Source organism: Limulus polyphemus, unplaced genomic scaffold (genome assembly GCF_000517525.1).
Source record: "Limulus polyphemus unplaced genomic scaffold, Limulus_polyphemus-2.1.2 Scaffold1511, whole genome shotgun sequence".
Classification (NCBI taxonomy): Eukaryota; Metazoa; Arthropoda; class Merostomata; order Xiphosura; family Limulidae; genus Limulus; species Limulus polyphemus.
This window is the reverse complement of record NW_013667121.1, coordinates 50,288-51,646: the sequence shown is the minus strand read 5'-3', so window position 1 is coordinate 51,646 and position 1,359 is coordinate 50,288. Positions and strand designations below refer to the sequence as shown.

Genomic DNA, 1,359 nt, shown 5'->3' with positions numbered 1-1,359 from the left:
AGAGCTAGAATCTTCGTCTGCTTGAGATGTAATTGAATTATTTATATAAGTAAGAAACTAATTTGAACAGAGCTAGAATCTTCGTCTGCTTGAGATCTAATTGAATTCTTTATATAAGTAAGAAACTAACTTGAACAGAGCTAGAATCTTCGTCTGCTTGAGATCTAATTGAATTATTTATATAAGTAAGAAACTAACTTGAATAGGGCGGGATTCTTCGTCTTCTTGAGATCTAATTGAATTATTTATATAAGTAAGAAACTAACTTGAATAGGGCGGGATTCTTCGTCTTCTTGAGATCTAATTGAATTATTTATATAAGTAAGAAACTAACTTGAATAGGGCGGGATTCTTCGTCTTCTTGAGAAGCAACGATATCCATATATGCAGAATCAAGAGTAAGTTGGCGACCGTTAGTATCAGCAAAGAAAAATCCTTTCCCACTGGTGGATTTTATAAGGTCTTCCAACTGTTTTGTTGCTTTATTGCCTAAAGTAATGGTATTGACTGTCACCTTTTCTTGCATAAGCTTAGGAAGCATTTCACTAACGTTCGAGTCTGCATTTTCTTCTCCATCTGTGACTAAGATAATTATCCCACCTTCTGCTGATTCTCCTTGAGATTTTAAAACCTAGGAAATGAAAACTTTTAAAGTTACAAAATGCTATATATTTTAAATCTTTTATTCATCCTCAATGGGTGAGGTTACAAAGTAAACATATTATTTTGGTAATGTAGTAGATAATTATATCAGAAAAATTACAAAGTATTGGTTTGTTTTGAATTTCGCGCAAACCTACACGAGGGCTATCTGCACTAGCCGTCCCTAATTTAGCAGTGTAAGATTAGAGGGAAGGCAGCTAGTCATCACCACCCACCACCATCTCTTGGGGGCTACTCTTTTACCAACGAATAGTGGGATTGACCGTAACATTATAACGCCCCCACGTCTGAAATGGCGAGCACGTTTGGTGTGACGGGGATTCGAGCCCGCGACCCTCAGATTGCGAGTCGAGCGTCCTAAACCACTTGGCCATGCCGGGCCGTTACAAAGTAAAAATATTATTTTGGCAATGTAGTAGATAATTATGTCAGAAATGCCAATTCAAAATTTTGAACTTACTGAACAAGTAGGTTTTCTTTTATGTATGAAACAAGTTTTCTTAAATACTCTAATTTATTGATTAATAACACAGGCCTGCGAATTACAGCTTCATAAAAGTCGTTTTGGTTTTAATAACATGTTTTCCATAATTCAGCTGTACAGATTTCGAAAATAATATTAATTTTTTCTATCACGTAAGGATTTTTTTACAAATAGGGAAGAAAAAAACTCGTACTTAGATCAAATTATTATTT

At 34.8% G+C, this 1,359-nt stretch overlaps 1 protein-coding gene across 1 annotated transcript in view; it reads right to left on the bottom strand.

Annotated features, from left to right (window-relative positions):
• Positions 1-1,359, bottom strand: part of LOC106463894 (calcium-activated chloride channel regulator 1-like) — a 28,674-nt gene that overhangs the window by 8,989 nt on the left and 18,326 nt on the right. Inside the window, exon 8 of the mRNA XM_013923973.2 lies at positions 335-631. Within this exon, the coding sequence (XP_013779427.2) occupies positions 335-631 (297 nt within the window). The remainder of the gene's footprint in view (positions 1-334; positions 632-1,359) is intronic.